The sequence below is a fragment of the Sapajus apella genome, unplaced genomic scaffold (genome assembly GCF_009761245.1).
Source record: "Sapajus apella isolate SASKATOON/1434 unplaced genomic scaffold, GSC_monkey_1.0 scaffold13, whole genome shotgun sequence".
NCBI lineage: Eukaryota > Metazoa > Chordata > Mammalia > Primates > Cebidae > Sapajus > Sapajus apella.
In genome coordinates, this window is record NW_022436953.1 from 2,240,362 (window position 1) to 2,259,457 (window position 19,096).

The 19,096-nt window shown below is 40.6% G+C and overlaps 1 protein-coding gene across 1 annotated transcript in view; it reads right to left on the reverse strand.

Annotated features, from left to right (window-relative positions):
* HPSE2 (heparanase 2 (inactive)) overlaps positions 1-19,096 on the reverse strand; it is a 732,977-nt gene that overhangs the window by 131,469 nt on the left and 582,412 nt on the right. Inside the window, exon 9 of the mRNA XM_032281250.1 lies at positions 17,736-17,850. Within this exon, the coding sequence (XP_032137141.1) occupies positions 17,736-17,850 (115 nt within the window). The remainder of the gene's footprint in view (positions 1-17,735; positions 17,851-19,096) is intronic.

The following is a 19,096-nucleotide window of genomic DNA, read 5'->3' on the forward strand; positions in this document are numbered from 1 at the left end:
TGTGGCCTCTATTGTGTTGAGATATATTCTTTGTATACCTAATTGTTGAGGGTTTTCATTATGAAACAATGTTGAGTTTTGTCATATGCTTTTTCTGCATCTATTGAAATGATTACATGTTTTTGTCCTTTGTTCTTTTAACGTAGTGTATCATCTTTATAGATTTATGCATATTGAACCATCCTTGCATCCTGAGATAAATCTCACTTGATCATGATAAATAATCCTTTTAATGTGCTGTTGAATTTGTTTGCTAGTATTTTTGGGGTGATTTTTTTGCACCTATATTCATCAGGAATATTGGCCTATACTTTTCTTTCATTTTTAGTGACCTTATCTGGCTTTGGTATTAGAACAAATAAACTTTGATCACACACACAAAAAACTACACTTTTACTCTCTGCTCCTACATTTTATAATTTTGATACAACAATTTAAATATTTTTATATTGTGTATCCCTTAACAAATTATTGTTGCCATTTTTATATTTAGTAGTTTTGCCTTTTAATCTTTATTTTAAAGATATAAATGGTTTATACAACACCATTACAGTATTAAAGTATTCTGAACTTGACTCTATACTTACTTTTACCAGTGATTTTAATCCTATGTTTTCACATTACTTATTAGTACCCCACTTTTTTCTCCACTTGAAGCATTCCCTTTAGCATTTTTGGTAATGCAGGTCTAGTGGTGATGAACTCCCTTAGCTTTTGTTTGTCTGGGAAAGTCTATCTTTCCTTTATTTCTGAAGTGCAACTTTCCTGGGTAAAGTATTCTTGGTTGGCAGGTTCTTTTTTTTCTTCGTCACCACTTTGAATATATCATCTCACTATCTTCTGACCTGTAACATTTCTGCTAAGAAGTCTGTTGCTAGCCTTATTGGAACTCCCTTATATGTGACTTGTTTCTTTTTTATTGCTGCTTTCAATATCTACTTTTTGCCTTTGATTTTTGACAATTTAATTATAATATGTCTTGGTGTAGTCTTGTGTGGAGTGAATCTGATTGGAAACTGTATTAATTTGTTCTCACACTGTTAATAAAGACATACCCAAGACTGGGTAATTTGTAAAGGAAAGTAATTTTAATTGACTCACAGTTCAGCATGGGTGGGAAGGTCTCAGGAAACTTACAATCTGGTGGAAGGGGAAACAAACATGTCCTTCTTCACGTGGCGGCAGCAAGGAGAAGTGTCAAGCAAAAGGAGGAAAAGCCCCTTATAAAACTATCAGCTCTTATGAGAACTTACTATAATGAGAATAGCAGGGGGGAAACAGTCCCAATGATTCAATTACGTCCTACCAGGTCCCTTTCACAACACATGGGAATTATGGGAACTACAATTCAAGATGAGATTTGGGTAGAGACACAGCCAAACCATATCAGAGGCCTTTGAACTTCCTGTGCTTAGATATTTGTGTCTTTTCTAAGATTTGGATGAGGAATGTTTTTTGCTGTTATTTCTCTAAATAATATTTCTATTCCTTTGTCACTTTTCTCTCCCTTGAACTCCTACAATTAAAATTTTGCTCTGCCAAGTGGTGGTTCATGCCTGTAATCCCAGCACTTTGGGAGGCTGAGGTGGGTGGATCATTTGAGGTCAGGAGTTCAAGACCAGCTTGGTCAACATGGTGAGACCCCTGTATCTACTAAAGATACAAAAATTAGCCAGGCATGGTGGTATGTGCCTGTAATCTCAGCTACTCAGAAGCTCAGGAGGCTGAGGTAGGAGAATTGCTTCAACTCAGTAAGTGGAGGTTGCAGTAAGCTGAGATCCTGTCACCGCACTCCAGCCTGGGTGACAGAGTGAGACTCCATCTTGAAAAAAAAATTCCTCTTTTGATGCTATCCTGTAGATTTTATATGCCTCCTTCATTCTCTTTCATTCTTTTTTTTCTTCACCTCTGACTATATATATTTTCAAATAACCTGTCTTAGTATGTTCTTTTGGTGGTATATCATCTTGTTTTTTTTTGTTACCTGTTGCCTTAGGTTGATATCTGCACATTTTGAAGAAGTAGGGACTCACTCTATTTGCTGTAGAGTGGCTTTACCAGTTAGCCCATCTGGAGATTCTGGGCAGGCTGTCTGGAGTGTTCCATAGGTGGGCTTGCTGCTGGAGTCTTTTGGTAGGCTGACCTGGTGCCTGGGTCAGGTTAGCAGGCCTTGTGTATAAGTCCTCAGGGCTGGGCGTGGATCCTGGATCCACTGGGGTAGACTTACTAATTGGGTTCATTAGGGCAGGCCTGAAGCCTGTATCTATGAGGATGAGCCTGGAGCCTGCATCCATAACATCGAGTCTAATACTGGGTCCATAGAAGGTGAGCTGGTGCTGGTGTGGGCCTTAAGTCTGAGTCTGCTGGGACCACACAGGTCCTGGGATGGGTCTGATACCTGGGTCCATAGGGTTGTGCCTGAAGCCTGAGCTCATGGAAGATGGGTCTGTGTCCTGGTCCACAGCGACTGACCTGGTGCCAGGTCAGACCTGAAACCTGAGTCTGTGGAGGCAGACCTGGGTCCTAGTCCAATAGGGGCTGGCCTGGTACTGGGATCTACTAAAGTGGGTCTTGATCTTGGGTCAACTGGAGTCTGGAGCCATCAGGACTGGCGTGGATACTGGGGCTGGCCAGTGATGGAGCAGGCAGGGAGTCTGGGTCTATGAGGGCTGGTACGGAGCCTGGGATCATGGGTACTGGCTGGTGCCTAGGGCTGTGGGGACTGGCCTGAAGCCTGGGTTCCACTGGGGCTGAAGATTGGGCATATAGGTGCTAGCCTGGAAACTAGGTTTATGAGGGGTTACCTGGGTCCTCAGGCCATGGGGCCAGCATGGAACCTGAGTCCACAGAGGTGGTCCTGAAGCCTGGGTCCATGGGGACTGGTCCGGTCAGCACTGGGATCTACTGAGAGTGGCCTAGACCTTGGGTCTGCTGGAGCTTGGGGCCATAGAGGTTGACCTGAACGGTAGAACAAAGGGACTGGCTTCACACTGAGCATGCCCAGATACTGTGTTCATGTGTGCCAGCCTGGTGCCTAAGGCTAGATATGTCAACCTGGCTCTGGGGTAGTCCTGAAACCTGAGGCCACAGGAGCTGGCCTGGTGCTAGGCAGGTCTAGAGTCTGTATCCACAGGGGCCAGCCTGGAGGCTGAATTACAGGGTGCTATCCTGATGGCTAAGCCTGCAGGGGTCATTTGGATCCTGTGTCTGCTGGGGCTGGCTTGGCCTGGCCCGTCAGGGTGGGCCTGAAGCCCAGGACGACTAGAGCCAGTCCAATAATGGGGCAGCCCTGGAGCCTGGGGCTGTGGGACCCTGCCTGGTGCAGGGTGGGTTTGGAGACTCAGTCTGCAGGTACTGGCCTAGAGTCTAGGTCCATGGGGGCCTGAACAATGCTGTTTTATTGGAACAGTCCTGGTGTTGAGGGTCTGAGGCATTGTCTGGTGCTCACTTCCCTCGCCTTCCCCCAAGTGCAGGGTATCTTTTCCAATGCTATGCTGCCTAGGGTCAGAGGAGTGGTATAAAACTGTTCTTCCTTCCATACTGAAGAGGTTCAATGTGTTTTATCTTACTTCTGGGCTATAGCCAGGTGCTACATTTCACCTGGCTTCTTTAGCTCTTGAGAAAGTATTTTCACATGTGATTATTGAGGTTCAAATGGATGTTTCTACAAGGAGACAAGCTCTGGAAAGTCATATTCTGCCATCTTGCTGCTATACTCTTACCAGCCTTCTTTACTGGCTAATTTTAAAGGCAACTAGTCATTACAATGATGTATAGTGATTAAAGTGATCATTAGCAAAAAGGTCATGTTTCCTAAAGGGAATCTGAGCTGCTAACTAATAATCAAAAACACCTTTAACACCAGCTGTGGGTAATTAGCACATTTGCACTAGTGACTTTCTTCTCTGGCTTGAGACAGTCCAATTCAACAAATAATTTTTTAGTGTATATTAGGTATGGATGTGTACTGGTTGCTAGAGGAAATATAGGAAGAGTATACCAAGTCCCTATCTTCAAGGAGCTTATATTCTAGGAAGGGAAATAATGATAAGTTTACAAATGACTGTAAATACCTGTAGATAATACCATATATACAACATGCATAAATGGATACAGATAACATGTTAATGAGTTTTAGAAGCAGGAGAGAAAACATTCACTAAGCAGAATTCAAGAAAAGCTCCAAGAAAGAGTTGGTGGTCTTTGAGATAAACTTTGAAAGATAGCTTGAGTTTTCTTTAATGGAGATGTTGGGGAAGGCAATTATGGCTGTTGAAGAAATCCAATCATACACTTACACACTCAGTTCCTCTGTCATTCATCAAACTTTTATTGAGTACCTACTGTGTTTGAGGAGGACAAAGATTACTAAAAAAAAGTCTGTGTGTCAGATTTCAATCACTTTCAACTCAAATGTTTCTCCTCCTCATGGAGGAGGAAAAAAAGATATGAACAGATGAGTTGCAATATAATATGCTCAGTATTTCATATAAGTCCTTAATTAAATGCTATATGTATTAGTCTTGGTTCTCCAGAGAAAAAGAACCAATGCCAATAGGAGATCTCTCTCTCTCTCTCTCTATATATATATATATATATATATACACACACATATATATATATACACACATATATATATACACACATATATATATACACACACACACACAAATACAAACATACACACATATATAAACATGTATGTATATATACATATGTGTGTGTATATATACATATACAGATATATAGACACATATATACATACACACACATATGTATGTATGTGTGTATATATATATATATATATATACACAGAGAGAGGGAGAGAGGGAGAGAGAGAGAAACAGATTGATTTTAAGTAACTAACTCATGTGATTATGGATGCTGGGAAGTTTGAGATCTGCAGGGTAAGCTGCTGGCAGGCTGGAGACCCAGGAAAGAGCTGAGGTTGCAGTTCGAGGCTGAAGGCAGTCTGCTGGCAGAATTGTTGTTGTTGTTGTTCAGGGAAGGCCAGTCCTTTTTCTACTAAGGTACTCAACTGATTGGATGAAGCCCATCCATATTATGGAGAGTATTTTGCTTAACTCAAAGTCTACTGATTTAAATCGTAATCTCACCTAAATAATATCTTCACAGAAATATCTAGAATAATGTTTGACGAAATACCTGAGTAACACGGCCTAGCCAAGTTGACACATACAATTAACCATCATACTATATGAGACAAATGGAACAAATTTGGTCCCAGCCTCCATCCATCAGATTAACCAGAGTGGCTGATGGAGTGGCATACTCAGTGTAAATCTGAGTTCAGCCAAGAACATGTAAGGCTGAGAGATGGATTGTTGGGAGAGGTAGTTGACTACCAGCCATGATTATCTCTGCATGTTCTTGCTGAATGTGCCAGACTGTAAGATTTATGTCTTCGGATAAACGTAGTTTCTGCAGCTACTTACACAGGCAACTAAATAGTCAAAATGACCACAGCATCACTACTGTATAATTGCCCACCTCTAGGGGGAGGAATACAGGCTTATTTGCTGCTACCACAATATTTGCTGATTGCCTAAAAAATGCTAGACTTTTGGCCTGAATTCCTCAGCTGCAGCTCAGACCTCTGCATGTGTAGCATAAATTTGGGCCCACTGCATTGTTTCTATGGGACTTGGTGGCCAGGGAAACCAGTGCAAATATGCTAATGCTCATGATGTTTGCTGAGTATACAGTCTTCTCTTTCTGACCTAGAAGACTTGGGCTTTCTGTCTGCATCCATGAAGCAGCAAAGGCAAACTTGTTAGCTTGCAAATAGGGTAATTCTCAGGCCCTTCACAGTTATTGAAAGCTATAGTGATGAGGATGGGATGCCAACAGTGACATGACTTTCTGAAAGCAGAAGGATAGAAGCTTTGCAGGTTGGGTTTGGGGATATAAGACTTCCTAGGAGCTGGTAGTAAATGCTCTCACCAAAATAGTGAGTGATGCTGCGGAGTAAGTGTTCTCCAGTGTCCTACTTGTTAATGAACAAGTGGAATTAATTATTCTGAGGCGAGCAGTGATAAGATTGAAACAAGCCACAAAAATGGTACCTTGGCTCTTGGTCACTTTCCCAAGGAGGGTGAGGGAAAGGATGTTTATTATGATGATGGGGTCACATGCCCTGTGATCCTAACCCAAATGCAATGTGGCTGTGCTTACTGAAAGCTGAAATAGATGATGTCAGTGATTATGAACTTATCACCTGGCATGGGGCTTTGGAAGGGCTGAAAACATTGGAAATTTCATTTGGTTGAGCTGTGAGCAGCTGTCACACCACTCAAAACTGAAAGCAGCAACTAAACCAGTCTTGAAAAGGAAGATATTCATTTTTGTACTCACTCACACTTTCCAATTTCAAAGTTTAATACAAAGCTACAGTAATGAAGAGATTATGGTATTGGCCATACTCTCTCGATTATTGTGCATATAGATATATGCATGAAGGTAGATATAAGGATCTATGGAACAGAATTGAAAGTCCAGAAATAAACCCTAACATCTATGGCCATTTAATTTTCAATAAAAGTGCCAAGACAATTCAGTGGGAAAAGAATAGTCTTTTCAACAAATGGTACTGGGGCAACTGTATCTACATGCAAAAGAACGATGTTGAATCTCTACCTCACATCATATACAAAAACTAACTCAAATGGACTAAAGACCTAAAGATAAGAGAGCTAAAGCTATATAAATTCTTAGAAGAAAACATAGGAGTAGATCTTTGTGGCTTTGGATTGAACACCAAAAGTACAAAGGACCAAAAAATAGATAAATTAGAGTTCCTCACAATTAACGACTTTTGTGCCTAAAAGGACACTATCAAGAAAATAAAAAGACAACATGCAGATTATTGGGCTTCTGGTTTCCACTTCCATATGGATTTTAGAAGTCACCACTCCTTCTGAACAATAAATAAAAAGCTGAGCAGTCTGAAAAATCAACAGTTTTTCTTGGATCCATTAGAGAGATTAGGAAACAGGGCAAACTGCTGCCCTCCAAATTGGAGAGACAGACAGATGAATACAGGGAGTCATGGCATACTGCAGCAGACAACCTAAACTGTAACTGTGCTGGAGGCTCAGTGTGGACAAGTTTGAGAGTTTGCAACTTCAGGGAAACCCAGTGATTGGGAGAACCCCATACCTTTGTGAGTTTTACCTCCAGGAGCTCAAACAGGATCTCATAGCAAATATTGGGCAAAAATTCTTTCATGCTTCCAATAGGGGAAGGGGAAAAGGAATGATTCCGAAATATGACAGAGTATTTTTTTTTGAGACGGAGTCTTGCTCTGTAGCCAGGCTGGAGTGCAGTGACATGATCTTGACTCATTGCAACCTCCATCTCCCAGGTTCAAGCAATTCCCCTGCTTCAGCTTCCCAAGTGGCTGGGATTACAGGTGTGCGCCACCATGCCTGGCTACTTTTTTGTGTTTTAGTAGAGATGGGGTTTCACCATGTTGGCCAGATGGTCTCGATCTCCTGACCTTGTGATCTGCCCTCATCAGCCTCCCAAGTAGCGGGGATTATAGGCATGAGCCACTGTGCTCAGCCTCTGTTCTTCTTAACAAGTTCTGCTCTCAGGAGAAACTAGTTAACCAGAGACTAACCTGTTGGGGTATTATCAGAGCCTCACTGACCTAAGTGAAAAGGAAATATCCAATTCCGTCATATTACTAACGGCCTATTACAATTGTTCTTTTTTCCTGATACATCACAGCTATCCAGATAAATTATAAGACACACTTAAAGGCAAAAAAACACAATTTAAAGAAACAGAGCAAACATTATGCATGGCAGGGATGTTGAAATTATCTGAACAGGAATTAAAAACAGCTATTATTAATATGCTAAAGGCTCTAATGGATAAAGCAAATAGCATGTAAAAGCAGATGAGCAATATAAGCAGAGAGATGGAAATCCTAAGAACTAAAAAAAAAAAAAAATTTAGAGATCAGAAATACTATAACACAAATGAAAAATGCCCTTGGTAAGATTATTAGTAGACTGGACATGGCTGAGGATCTATCAATAGAAACCTCCCAAACTGAACAGCAAAGTGAACACTGACTGACTAAAACAGGGCAGAATATCCAAGGACTGTGGGACAACACAAAAGGTGTAACACACTAGAAGGAGAAGAAAGAGAAAGGAATAGAAGAAATAATTGGACCCCAACAGTACTAATAACAAAAGAAAGTTGTAAGTACTATAACAGGGCTACAGGAGCCTTGAGGAAAAAAGCTTTATTCCCTGAATGATTTCAAAGAGAAGCAGTACAGTGTTATTTTAAAAGATCTTATTAGTTTAGATTCAGCTGGGAGGTCCATCTGAAGACACTAGTATGGAAATAACATTTGAAATGAATCAGAAAACTCAGAGCTGAAGGAAATCTCGGATTGTCCAATTAAACGTCTACTTTTGAGACAGACCCAGAGCACCCAGTGCCCTACAGTGAGTGAGTTGGTGTCAGAATGCGGAATCAGATCCAGAACTCCTGGTGTTCCGATTGGTGAGCCTTCTATCCCGAGGCTCTCCTTTCTTCCTACTGTTACATCACTGTGGTGCCCTGGGGTAAGAAGCTTTCTCAGGAACGTGTATTATTCGGGTAACTAATATTACAAATGGCCACCAATGACATCTTGTGGCATAGTCTTTCCTATTCTTCCCTCTAGCTCCTCCCTTCCAGCCGGTAGTAACATCTCCTAATTCAGACATCTAAAAAACCTATTGTCTATTGATCATTTGGATCTCTTCCTCCCTCCTCCCTCCCTTCTTTTCACAAATATTTATTGCGTACTTCCTATGGAAGGCACCTTACGTTAGGCTCTGGGGTTAATGAGTAAACAAGACAGACTTCAACATATACATCCATCATCTATTAACTCTCTCTCCAAGGCTCTATGTCACCCCAAACAGATAATAAACATAGAAAGAAGGAATCTAACATTATTTTTTATGTTCCAAAGAAACTAAAACAGTGCTTTGCTTTAGTGTATGTCATAAGGCTCTCATACAAGGATATTAAAGGAATTACCAGTGAAATTTGTAAACATAAGCAAAAATGGAATAGTATAATAAACTACCAAATGTTCTGCCATTCTCGTTTCCAAGTCTGATGACAGGTAACAGAAAGTGCAAATGGTTGGGTCAATGACAGGAAAACTCTAGGCATTAGGCTTAGTCGGGGATCCTAGATATAGGGCCAGGCAGCGAGATACACCACTATTATTTGCATAAAGGGAAACAGGAAGAAATGAAGTTTGCCAAGTGCTGGTGGCAAGGGCAGGGCAGAACATCAGGTGCAGGGAGGTTGAACTAAACTATGCTGAGCAGTGCTGTCTGCCTCTGTGCCTGGCTGTGGGTGGACTATACCTCAGGTTGGTCTTAGAGACACTGTGTGGCCTCTGATGTGTGACTGGGTCTTTCCCCCACTGCAGCCTTTGCTGATGCTGTTGCTGCTGAGTGATGCTCTGCTCTTCCACCAGCCTCTCTAATGGCTGCCTCTTCAGTGATGACCTCCCTGGCCACACTTTCTAAAGAAGTCTCCCCTTCTCATTGTTCAACTTAGCAACCTGTTTTCCTCCTACACAGCATTCTGAATTTTGTAATTTTTAGTTTACTTGTTTATTTTTAGTCTCTCCTTCTAGACTGTAACCTCCAATGAGGGCAGGGATCTTGTCTTTCTCCTTTACCTCCACTTCCTCAGAATCTAGAAGTGTCTGGCACATATTAGATATTCAATAAAAACAGTTGTCGAATGAATGATAGATGGTACTAAATATTTTGTTAATATTTCCATAATTGAAGCAAAAGTTGAATACAGAGTAGAGAAAAATAAAAAAGCAGTTAATAATTTAATCAGGGCAACATAAACCTCTAATACAGTTCTCAATTCTGGCTGCACATTAGAATCACTTGGACTTTAAAAATATATCAACACCAGGGATCCTCTACAGACCAACTTGAACAAGACTCTCTGGGGCTGGTGCCTAAGCATAGGTATTTTTTTAAAAGCTCCCTAGGTGACTATAATGTTTTGCCAGGCTTGAGAACCACTGCTCTAACAAAGAAAGGCTATAAAGACTGTGACAACAAGATGAGGGTGAATTTTAGAGTCGAAAGCAGGTCCTCTGCCATCAAATTTAGGATAAGTAAAAATAGTGTGTTCTATTGAATCCTTCCAATCATTAAAACCGAATCAAGGGTAAAATAGGCAGAGGTTGATAACAGTTGAAAGTTAGCAAGTGAGGTATCTAATGACTGAAAGATTTTTTTTAAATGTTATACTGTAGTACATTCAAATAAGAATTAAAAACAGAATTTATATTTTTTTATCTATTTCTATTTTTTATAAAGACTTTTGCATTCATGTAAACAACCATAAAACCATAATTGAGTTAGAAAACAACATAATGTATTATCTTGGTTCTATCAGAGGCTTATTTTTTGGTTCCTAAAGGTCACAACCAGACATCATTGTGCCCTTAATGTTTGCAAATATAGTCTTTAAGATGAAGTATTATTTAAATTTGTCAAATTGTGGCATTCATAAAAGTATCTTCCAACCTAGCAAAGGACTTTTCTTTTCTTCCTCTCCCTTCTTTCCTTTCGTTTTTCTTCCTTCCTCCCTCCCTCTCTTTCTTCTCAGATCATTTTTAGATAATTGTTTAGTGTTTTCAGTGAGCTGATGAGGTTAGGTGAGTGCAGTTCTCATTCCAGAGCTGACCTTGCTCCTCACTGTCTGCAGGTTGATTCAAGGATGGGAAATCATGTTCTTAAGTTCAAGTGCAGCGAGACTATAATTGCTTCTTCTCCCTAATTTATTTAGGAGGCCACCCAATTTGCTGTAGCTGTAATCCCTCAGTATTGCAATGTGAGAACAATATAAATGGCTGGTGGCAGAGTGAGATTTTCAATTGTTGCTTTTCAGTGATTCACATAATGTGCTGTCATTAGCACTTTGATGTGACATATCATGGTTTCTAGTGCTTATTGGGCCATTTATAAATACCAAATGAAGGTGCTGGAGCTAGTATTGCGGCCTGGTTACTGCCTTAATTGCCTTCACTGGGAAAGGCTGCCAGCAGCTTCTCCGGAAGGAAATAAAATGTAGTTTTTAGTTTCTCTTTTACCATTTGCAGTCAATTCCTCTCAAGTGAAGGAATCATAGCCTTCCTTTTTTTCTTCTCATTTTCTAGTTAAGTTACTTGAAAATTATAAACAGTTAAATTACTTTTACCAAAAAATCTACTTTTCATTCTTTAGTCATCATTGCTTGAATTGATTTCCAGACAGGGAAACAAATATTCAAATGTATATTATCTTACCACAGTTATGTTCAGGTTATTAATTATAATTATTGTGACTTATAGAATTTTAACAAGTGACTTTATAAATAATAATAGTGGTTATTGAGTATTTACTATGTGGTTAAAAAATACACATGCATTGGCTCATTTAGTCCTTTCCAACAACCCTCTGAGGTAGACACTATTATTGTCTCCATTTTATGAGAGGAAATTGATGTTTATTGATGCTTATAAATCCAAGGACATATAGCTAGTAAGTGGTAGAGCTGGTTTGGAGACGTAGGTCAGTCTGATTCCAAAGCCAATACTTGTAAGCAGTACATTTCAAATACTTCCCTCTCTCAGAAACCAGCACAGTTAGCCCTATTTCACAGGAGAAGAAATGAAGACTCATGTAACTAGAACATTGCAGTGCTGCATTCTGAGCTTGCACCTTCGGATTTTAGGTCTAGAGTTCCTTCTACTTCCCAAGGGGACTTCCATCGGAGTGAGGGGTTACAAATGCTAGTGTCGTTGTCGACATCCTGTGCACACCGCTCAGGCTGATAAGCAAGGGAGGAGAACTCGGTAGAAAAATCAGAGGAGCATCTAAGTGAAGGCATTAGGGGCAAAAGAACTGCCTCCCTGTCAGATGGTGCAGAGCACAGGCTCTGATTTGAGCAGCCAGGGTTTAGAGACACAGAGGAGAAAAGAAGCAAGTCATGTCCACTGGGCATGCAGCCCAGGCACTTCAGCCACTGACGTGGAGCCAGCCTGAGTTGCAGTGATTGATCCTGCAGCCAAAGATGCCCTTCTCTCAGCAGCCACAGGTTCCCACAAAGGAAGGCTGCACATGGTGAAGTCTTTGTCAGGGCCCCTAATGGGAGCATTGAGTTTCACATCACAGCTACCCCTAAACAGGTACACTCTGCTTCTTTCATCTTCCTGATGGCTCCCACGGGAAAAAAAAGAAAGAGAAAGGCGGCTACACCAAGAAACAGGTCACAGGCTGGTTTGGCTGGGTTTTGTACCTCCCCCGCCCTACCTCCTCCAGGTCTGTAGCTTTGAAATACTTTAATTTTCACACACCCTGTGTGGCCACTGGAAAGCAATGGGAAAAGCTTTCTTAATTTTTCCTAATCCATCTAACATGACTCACTGGAAAATTAATGCCTCTGTACCGTTACATATGCTACTGCTTCTGTTTGGAAGCTCCTCCCCAGAGCCCAAACTCTTCTTGCTAAGGCTAACTTTCCCTTTTTAAAGATTCAGCTCACGCACTCTTTCCTCCAGAAAGCCTTCCTTGATGCCCCATGCCTGCCCTCCACCCAGTCTGGCTTCTGTACTCCTCTTCTATCTCACTATAGGGCTTCTGTTATAGTCCCTGCTAACTTGCCTATCTCCCCATCTCTCCTGTAAGCTCCTTGAGGGCAGAACAGTGTCTCTAGTGTCTAGCACAGTATCTAGCACATAGCATGAATGTAAAAAGTGTTTATGAATAAGTGAAACATGAATAATAAGTGAACATTTGCATAGCTATTCAAAATACAATCTTTTTGAAACATTCTTTCCTTTGAAAAATAGGCCTTTGTTTTAGATCTTAAAAGCAATAATGCTGATCACAGCAATTTTACAAACAAAAAAATTCACATAAGAAAATAAAAACTGCATCCAAAGAAAACCACTTTTAACGTTTAGATGTAGTCCCTTCCAACAATTTTCTACATGTATGTGTATATACCAAATCAGAATCCTATTTTTCTACCTAATTTTTTCAAAGATTGTAACAATAACTTCTGGAGGTAGAGGTGGCATTTTTATTCCAATTTAAGTGATTGGAAAACTGGAATACCAAGTACACATCTAATTAATGGCAGAGCTAGGACTGGAACTCATGAATCTTGTCATAATTCCAGGCTGCTGCTGTTTCCTATGATGCCTTCTTATTTGATGGTATTCTTCTTGTATCAATCCAGCATCAATGGAACATGAGTTTGTAACTGGGAGTCCTTGCTCTACACAGGGAAAGGTTTAAACCTGTGTCTACACCATGTCTCAGCAGTGCATACGGGGCACGGTCTCTAACACTTTGGAGGGAAACAGGGATGGAGCATCTAGCATCTTGTCCTAGGATCTTGTGATAAGTTCATCAGCTGTGCTAGGCAGGCATGAGTAAAGGGTAGAGTTTCCTTCTGATGATATCTGAGCAGCAATGGCTTGGCTCAGAGCATGTTGCTATGGGAACTGCAACCACAGGTTTAATCTCAACATAGTCTAGTGAGTTGTACTCCAATCCACGACCAGTGACTATATTCCAGAACAATGTACACAGCAGGCACTCAATAAATGTGCACTGGGCTGAACTGAATGTATATTATTCATCAGGGAAAGCAGGCAAAAAAATCATGCTGGCAGTAAGTTTCCATACCACTGTGTCCAGTGTGGAAAAGGCAATCCAATGTGATCTAGCTTTTTATTTTATTCCAAATAGAGGATTAAACTGTAGTCCCACAAACACACATCAAATTGTTAGTTCCATAGATGAATTTAAGTGCATGTCCCTAGAATGCCAAGCACAGAGCCAGACACAACTGAGGTGTCCATGTTTTTTGAATTGAATTGTGTGAAGACAGCCTGGTGTGGGAGTTAAGAAGATGTTGACTAGTAATTCACCATTCCTTTCCCTGAAATCTCTGTAAATCAAGCTCTTAAAAAAAGCAGCTAGCTAAATTCCAAAACCCTCTCTGAGGAGAAATGCCCATGACTGGTGGGGTCTGGACTATGTCCACCAAATGTGCAGATCTCTTCTGCACAAACATTGCCTACTCTCACTGGAGCCCGTGACTGACTGACCGGCTGTGGAGACTCACACGTCCCCTCTTTCCCAGTGTTGGGAGGGCCAGGGGAAGAGAGTGGGAGTCGAGTGATGAAGCACGGCTGAACTAAATATTCTCTTCCCAGGAGAAGGAAAATGTCACAGCAGGAGGTGGGTGGCACTTTTATATTGGAACAACCATGAAGAACATGGGGTATATTTGAAAATGATATTTTCTGAGGACAAGTTTCTCTTTTAAAGAGCCATCCTCATATTCTCTCTTACCTTAGATTGAAGCTATTGAAATGGTCCTGCCAGAGCTATGCCAGAATGCCACAAACTGGGATTAAGGTTGACTGGGCAGGGGGAAGGGTAACATGGGATATGGGTTGAAGAGCCATAAGGCCAGGATGCTCACTTTTTCGGAATTTATTCAAGAGCACTGGTTTTGGGAGGCAACCAAAATGCAACTCACTAATCCCCTAAGCTCTTAACAAACTCTCTTGAAGATTTAATCACAATGTAAAATCCACAGGTTTTTATTGGCAGTGTTTAGTTATCAATTGCACAACTCTCTGAAGTGGCAACCAATACGATTCCCAGGTCTGTCTCCATTACACATTCCAGGGGCCTGCTGGCAATGTGTGTCAGACTGGTGCTCTGGTCTAGGCTTGTAAATTCCTTCCAGGGGAGACTTAGGACATACTCTCCCAGCTGCCAAGTTCTCCACTTATAAGGTGCAGAATTTATTAGTGCAAAGAAAGGTAAAAAAGGAAGCTTGCTACCTTTTTAAGTGCTTTTACATACAATTTCTTTATTACAGCTGGTGTTTCCAGAAATACAGCTGCCCAGCTCATTTGAGCCTTTGTGCTGAATCAGTGGAACTTGTTTTCTCTTCCTAGGAACTTCTATGAGCTCTGCTCCACTGTGTACCAACTAAGGTCATTTGTGCCATGCTTTTAAAGAAAGTCACTGGCAGCCACTCTCATTTGAGGGCGACAAAGCCATGAGGACTGATATCCTTCACTTATACATGGCCATGCAAAGGTACAAAGAGGGTTGATATGGAATCCAAGTTTGTGCAGCTCTGGAAATGAAGCCTGTCTAGTCACCCAAAGACCATGTTTTTCTAGTCCGTTTTCTTCTCTTCAATTTCCCAACATACCTGTTTTCATTTCCAGACTCAATTCTAAGGCAATGTTGGCCTCAGACTACAGCAAAGACATCTAAGTAGCTACCGTAAGAAATAATGTGGGACGGTGAAAACAAAACACAATTTAGAACTGGAAAACTCTGAGTTCCAGCTCTGTTACTACTCATCTGACCTTGGATAAGTCACTCAACAATGTCATAGAACCTTAGTTTCTCTTTAGCGAAATAAGTATCAATAGTCATATTTATCTCACCAGGTTCTTTTCAGAACAATTATGACAAGTTGCAATTATCTGGTTTATATATTTATTATTTGCCATTTCTCAGTACAGTTCACTACACTGCAAACTCCAAGAGTTTAGGAACCTTGTCTTTTTGGTTCATCACAGTGGCCTATTGCCAGGAACAGCAATCAGCACACAGTGAGTGATCAAGAAGGGCGAATGAAATTTGAATGAGTGATGAAAGAAATAAAGGAAAAAAGGAAATTTAAAAAAAGAAGGACAGAGGGAAGTGTTCAGAGCATTGTAGATGCCATTTTTGAAAGTGATCTATACATTGTTAACTATTATCTGCATCTTTTATAACTAACATTTGATGCATTAATTATGCCAGGGTGATCTGTTTAAAATGTAAGTTAGATCATGTTACTTCCCTGATTAGGCCTTCCAATGGCTTTTCATATTATTTACAAGTCAACTCCTTTCAGCATACAAAGCCCTAGGTGGTATGACTCCTGCCTACCTCATTTCCAACTTCTCCCCCTTCCTCATCATGCCCCGGTCACTCTAGTATTCTTGTGTATCTTCAAACATGCCAAGTGTGTTCCTGCCTTGTGTAAGTTTTTTTTGTGTAAGTTTCTTCCCTGGCCTGGAAAGTTCTTTTGTGAAATCTGCATAGCTGGCTCTTTACTGTAATTGGGCTTTTGGCTTACATGTCACCTTCTCAGAGAAGGCTTTCCTGCACAGGCACCCTGAAGGGCCAAGCAGTGCTCTTACTTGTTGATTCGCTTATCTATTACTAGTCCTCTCCTGTGCCTTATGTTCGATAAATATTTATTTCTGTGTGCTATTATATTTGTTTAGTGCTTACATTTCATAGATACTTTTAAAATTATTTTATTTCGGCAAAAATAAAACAAAACAATCCTCTATGCTTCCAAACTGAAAATTCTCTTTTTACCCCTTTCCACCTGTCTCCTACACATGTACCTTGGGAGAGGTACTCTTGTCCAGCAAACGAAAGCAGCTATGCTAGTTAGTTTTACTCTTTGTGATTTAATTGAACTCTTGGAGTCATGTACACCAAGTGATACAACAATTACTTTGTTGTAATTGAGATGTGGAACTGGTGCTGTGAGCATTGTTCTCTGCTTCGGGCTTGGAGGATTCCTGTCTCAGGGCTTGGGGAGTGGAGGGAGTGGTAGAAATAGGCAGAGAGAGGCAAGTGGTAGGAATGCTCACTGATTCCAGTTTGGGTTTGCTTATTGTGGACCCCAGGGCAACAAGTAGTTCTGTAGAAAGAGCACCGAATCTGGGCACAGAAACAGGTTTCAGGGCTAGCTCTACATGACGTCCCCACCTCCTTGCCCCACCCCTAGCCAGCAGGCCCTCTGTTAAATGAAGTGGAACTGGATCATCTCAAAGGCAAATTCCAGCTCTTAATTCTATGACTTGATGAGAGGGGTCTGATCTTTGTCATGACCATGACTTCTGTGACAAAGGATAACCCTTGTCATATTTCTGGTAAGCATAGCTTTTCTGGTCAGTGGAATTGGCCAATAAGGTCACTAGACAAACCCAGATTTCTGCTTTTGCCATTCTAGTTTATTCTTCTCTTTCCTTTTCTTTCCTAGAGAAGTTGGCACTCTTGGTAAATCCCCTCATTGTCACATAAGGCTCCACATCTAAATGTAATTGCACTTCAGCCACTCCCCAAGAGATGGGTTCCTAGTGCGTCTGATCTTGGCTAACACTCCCCCATCTGCTTTCAACATGTTGCATTTGATGTTAACTAATGTCTCCTATTAGCATTAAAATAAAACAATCTGGAAAAAATTCACTCTCAAGCAGAGTTCAAACAGGCCACAAGTAGATGGAGAATCTAAACTGCACAAGGATTGTTAAAACAATAGTAATAGATATACAAATATATATAAATGAATATACGTATATTGCATACTGCACATACATATGTATGTCTATATATAAAAGTGAGTATATAGATGTGTGTGTGTGTGTGTGTGTGTGTGTGTGTGTGCGTGGGTAGTGAAGCCAAAAGTCTGTGAAATGGATCAAGGAAACAAAAATAAGAATGCTTCTGTTCAATTTATGAAATTAACTGGTAACAGCAAGAGGAAAAATATTCTCCTAGTATGGAACAAGGCATGATCAAAAGAACTGAGTGATATGGAAAAGGAATTGGGAAGCTTTATCCCACACTTACTGGTAATGGGTTAAAATTCTGGTCCACGAGATGATTGTATCCATGGTCAAAAAATGAGTGCCGTATCACAACATCAATGCCCTGATTGGCCAGCATTCCTAAAGTGTTCAACCATCTAAAAGGCAGAGAAAAAGAGCTACATCAATACATTTTAAAAATGGCATATAACAAGCTCTATAGAGATTGTCTACGTATATACCAATCTCTCATCACCAAATTTATTTAGTACTTTAAAGAGGGTTATTTTAAGCATTAAATTCACAGCTGTAATATATTTTAGAGATTATCAAATCCAACCTCTTAATTTGATAGAAAAAGAAACAGAAGTCTAAGGGAGTAAAATGAATCACCCTTGATCATTAGTTTGTTGTTAATGACTTAACATTTTATTACTGAAATACTAACAAATAAACACCCTAGCCATTTGTAAGCCTAATGTCATCCCTCCCGGCCAAAGGACATACAATTACAGAAGAACACACATTATGCATTCCATTCCTCAAACTCCCCTGCTTATACCCTGTCACTGAACATGTACCTTTAACAAAACTCTAACTCAAATACTCCTATGACCTATGCAAACATAGTCTAATCATTAGTAACCGTCATATATCACTGTCAGTAGTCAATGCAATAATTTTCATTGGCACTACAAGTAACTATTCAGGGATTCAAGTATGCCACCATCACACATATTTTGTAGTGGAGGACGTGCATTGTTCACACACTTATCATCTATCCCACTATGCCAAACACCCACTTTCTAGGGCATGCCATTCTTCAAAGACTGCCCTCTTTGTTCTTCCAACACCACTGACTCTGCCTTCATTATTTACACTTTCAGCTCATTCATCCATTAATGCGTTCATTTGGGGTTCTCTTTCTCGTCCTACTTCTGAAACTTAGGGAAACTACTACTTGTAATAATACATGGAATAAATGTGGCTTAGAAATTCAGTCTTCCCTTTATGAAAGATAAGGCATTTCACAGCCTGTCCTTAACATATGTGTGTCCAGCTTTATCTGTCACCTCTTTCCCCTCTTCTCTCACCCTAAACCCCATTTCCCATAGGCTCCAAGCCACATGAAATTACTCTTAGCTACCCAAATACACACTGCTTTCTTACACTTACCTAAGTCTTTATGCATGTTTTAACTTCTGCTTAGAATTCCCTTCCTCTCTTCCTTGAACCCACCCCTTTTTATCTGGCAAATATCTTCTCATATATGAATCTCCAAATCAAGTGTAATTTTCTTCTAAACTCTGCTGCCCCAGCCAACAGTAGTACCTTCCTCTGTACTTCCCCAGATCTCTTATTCATACCCTCAGAAAATCCACAGAATCACTTACTTCTTTACTT